At 46.2% G+C, this 3313-nt stretch overlaps 1 protein-coding gene across 1 annotated transcript in view; it reads left to right on the top strand.

The window, feature by feature from the left end:
* Window positions 1–2931: 2931 nt before the first annotated feature.
* Window positions 2932–3313, top strand: part of LOC109926467 (protein turtle homolog A-like) — a gene marked incomplete at both ends in the record, with an annotated part of 10337 nt that continues 9955 nt past the window's right edge. The window contains one exon of the mRNA XM_048593875.1: window positions 2932–3082. Within this exon, the coding sequence (XP_048449832.1) occupies window positions 2932–3082 (151 nt within the window). The remainder of the gene's footprint in view (window positions 3083–3313) is intronic.

The following is a 3313-nucleotide window of genomic DNA, read 5'->3' as shown; positions in this document are numbered from 1 at the left end:
AGTCCCTGTGTATATTATAGAGAATAGCAGCCCCTGTGTATATTATACAGAATAGCAGCCCCTGTGTATATTATAGAGAATAGCAGTCCCTGTGTATATTATAGAGAATAGCAGTCCCTGTGTATATTATAGAGAATAGCAGTTCCTGTGTATATTATAGAGAACAGCAATCCCTGTGTATGTTATAGAGAATAGCAGTCCCTGTGTATATTATCGAGAATAGCAGTCCCTGTGTATATTATAGAGAATAGCAGTCCCTGTGTATATTATAGAGAATAGCAGTCCCTGTGTGTATTATCGAGAACAGCAGTCCCTGTGTATATTATAGAGAACAGCAGTCCCTGTGTATATTACAGTGAACAGCAGTCCCTGTGTATATTATAGAGAACAGCAGTCCCTGTGTATATTATCGAGAACAGCAGTCCCTGTGTATATTATCGAGAACAGCAGTCCCTGTGTATATTATAGAGAACAGCAGCGCCTGTGTATACTATGGAAAATAACAGCCCCTTTAGATGTCATAGACTGTGATGGTAAGACCCACTGGGATCGCATGCTCTAAGTTGAGCTTAGCTATTTCCAGAGTGATACCAAATGTCACTTTTTTTTTAAAAGGAGACCCTGTACCTGAATTTGCCTGACATTCAGAGCAAAGTTGGCAGAGACTGGACTTTCTATACTGAACAAGAATTATTGCAATTAAATAGTTTCTCACTCCAGATAAACAGGCATAAACCATTGGTGTATGATTCTGTGAACTGAAACTTTCATTCCCTCATAGTGTCTCCCTTACACACAGACACACATGCACACACATGCGCACACAGTTGCACACACACACACACACTCACACACACTTACATACACATACATACACTTACCTACAGTTACTCACACTCACACGCGCACTCACACACACGCACACACACGCACACTCCCACACGCATTCCCACGCACACTCCCATGCACATGCACACTCCCACGCACATTCACACTCACACACACACTCGCACTCGTACGCACACCTTGGCGAGTCTGTTTGATAGACTTCCCGTTTCCGATTTTGGGATGGTTCTACATCATTAAGCCAGACCCTTGTAGATCAGTTATTGTCCTCTGCATGCTTCTGCCAGTTTTAAGGAGACACACAGAGTGGGTGGTTCACTTTTAAAATGTGCCTGATTCCTCAATCCACAAATCTCATTTCACAGCAACTTCCTGCAGGCAAGATAGCTGATCATTCTTCAAGTTTAAACAGGAGTTTTATGACTGCAGTTTTTGCATGAGAGAACAATTTGCAGATGACACTAAAATTGGAGATGTAGTGGACAGCGAAGAAGTACAACAAGATCTTGACCAAATGGGCCAATGGGCCGAGGAGTGGCAGATGGAGATTAATTTAGATAAATGGGAGGTGTTGCATTTTGGAAAGGCAAATCAGGAGAGGGCTTATACACTTAATGGGAAGGTCCTGGGGAGCGTTGCTGAACAAAAAGACCTTGGAGTGCAGGTTCATAGCTCCTTGAAAGTACAGTCGCAGATAAACAGGATAGTGAAGGAGGTGTTTGGGACACTGGTCTTCATTGGTCAGTGCATTGAGTATAGGAGCTGGGAGGGTCATGTTGCAGCTGTACAGGACATTGGTTAGGGCCACTTTTGGAATACTGCATGCAATTCCAGTCTCCCTGCTATAGGAAAGATGTCGTGAAACTTGAAAGGGTTCAGAAAAGATTTACAAGGATGTTGCCAGGGTTGGAGGGTTTGAGCTACAGGGAGAGGCTGGGGCTATTTTCCCTGGAGCGTCGGAGGCTGAGGGGTGACCTTATAGAGGTTTATAAAATCATGTGGGACATGGATAACGTGAATAGACAAGGTCTTTTTTCTGGGAATGGGGGAGTCCAAAACCAGAGGGTATAGGTTTAAGGTGAGAGGGGAAAAATTTTAAAGGACTAAAAGGGCAACATTTTCACGCAAAGGGTGGTGTTTGTATGGAATGAGCTGCCAGAGGAAGTGGTGGAGGCTGGTACAATTACAACATTTAAAAGGTGTCTGGATGGGGACATGAAATAGGAAGGTTTTAGAGGGATATGGACCAAATGCTGGCAAATGGGACTAGATTAATTTAGGATATCGGGTCGGCAGGGACACGCTGGACCAAAGGGTATGTTTCTGTGCTGTACAGCCGAATGAATATACTTCAGTGTCTTTCTCTCTCTCTCCCTCTCCCCCCCTCTCTCTGTCTCTCTCTCTCTCTCACTCTATCTCTATCTCTCTCTCCCCCTCTCTCTGTCTCTCTCCCCCTCTCTCTTTCTCTGTGTCTCGGTATGTTGTTTCCAGTTCCAACCTGCTCAGTTAGATGAGAACCAATCAGCTTCACCTGTAAACAGCTCCTCAGTTCCTGCTTTGTCCTGTTCACGTTGGGTATTGAATTTCTCATTGTGAAATTTTGCCACCATTTGGTAGAGAAGTGTTTTTGCAAAAATGGTTTTCATTGAGGGTTTTCAAAGGCCCAAAAATTCTGTAAAAAAACAACCGACAGGAAGAGGGAAGGAAGGTTATTGATAGAGAAAGAGAGAGAAGGGGTCAGACAAACAGAGAGTGACAGAAACAAAGGGGACAGAGAGAGGAGCAGATAGACAATTGGACAACGAGAGTAAGGCAGAGATAGAATGGGAAGCGCCAGGAGATAGCAACAGGGAGAGAGAGAGAGGTTAGAAGGATAACAGAGAGAAAGTAATAGACGCACAATGAGAGATAGTCTGCATGAGGAGACAGATAAAGGGAGAATGAGAGTGAGACAGAGAGAATGAGATAGAGGGGGGAGATAGAGGAAGGGAGAGAGCAAGCAATGCAGTGGAGAAAGTGGGAGAGGAACGAGAGGGGGAGAAGGGATTCGCGTTTGTAATCATGCTGCTCCTCAAATTTTCCCAGGAGGGCAGTAATTCCCCGGGACAATTCCAGGTCCTTGAGGACGGGACACTGTTCTTCCGGAGCATCAGGAAGGATCATCACGGAACATGGACCTGCAAGGCATCGGATAATCTCACTGAGATCACAGCCAGCACCATGGTGTGGGTGACAGGTGAGGCTCCCCTGCTCACTGTGTCTCTCAGTAAAGACCCCTCACCGGGAGGGGGTCCCAAAGGCTGAGGTGAGCGAGGAGGTGAGGGGCTCCCACAGGCTAGGGGAGCGAGGAGGTCCCACAGTTTTGGGGGAGCGAGGAGGTGAGGGGGTCCCACAGTTTTGGGGGAGCGAGGAGGTGAGGGGGTCCCACAGTTTTGGGGGAGCGAGGAGGTGAGGGGGTCCCACAGTT

Source organism: Rhincodon typus, unplaced genomic scaffold (genome assembly GCF_021869965.1).
Source record: "Rhincodon typus isolate 14 unplaced genomic scaffold, sRhiTyp1.1 hic_rhity00004319, whole genome shotgun sequence".
Taxonomy (NCBI): Eukaryota; Metazoa; Chordata; class Chondrichthyes; order Orectolobiformes; family Rhincodontidae; genus Rhincodon; species Rhincodon typus.
This window is presented reverse-complemented; position numbering and strand designations above follow the sequence as displayed.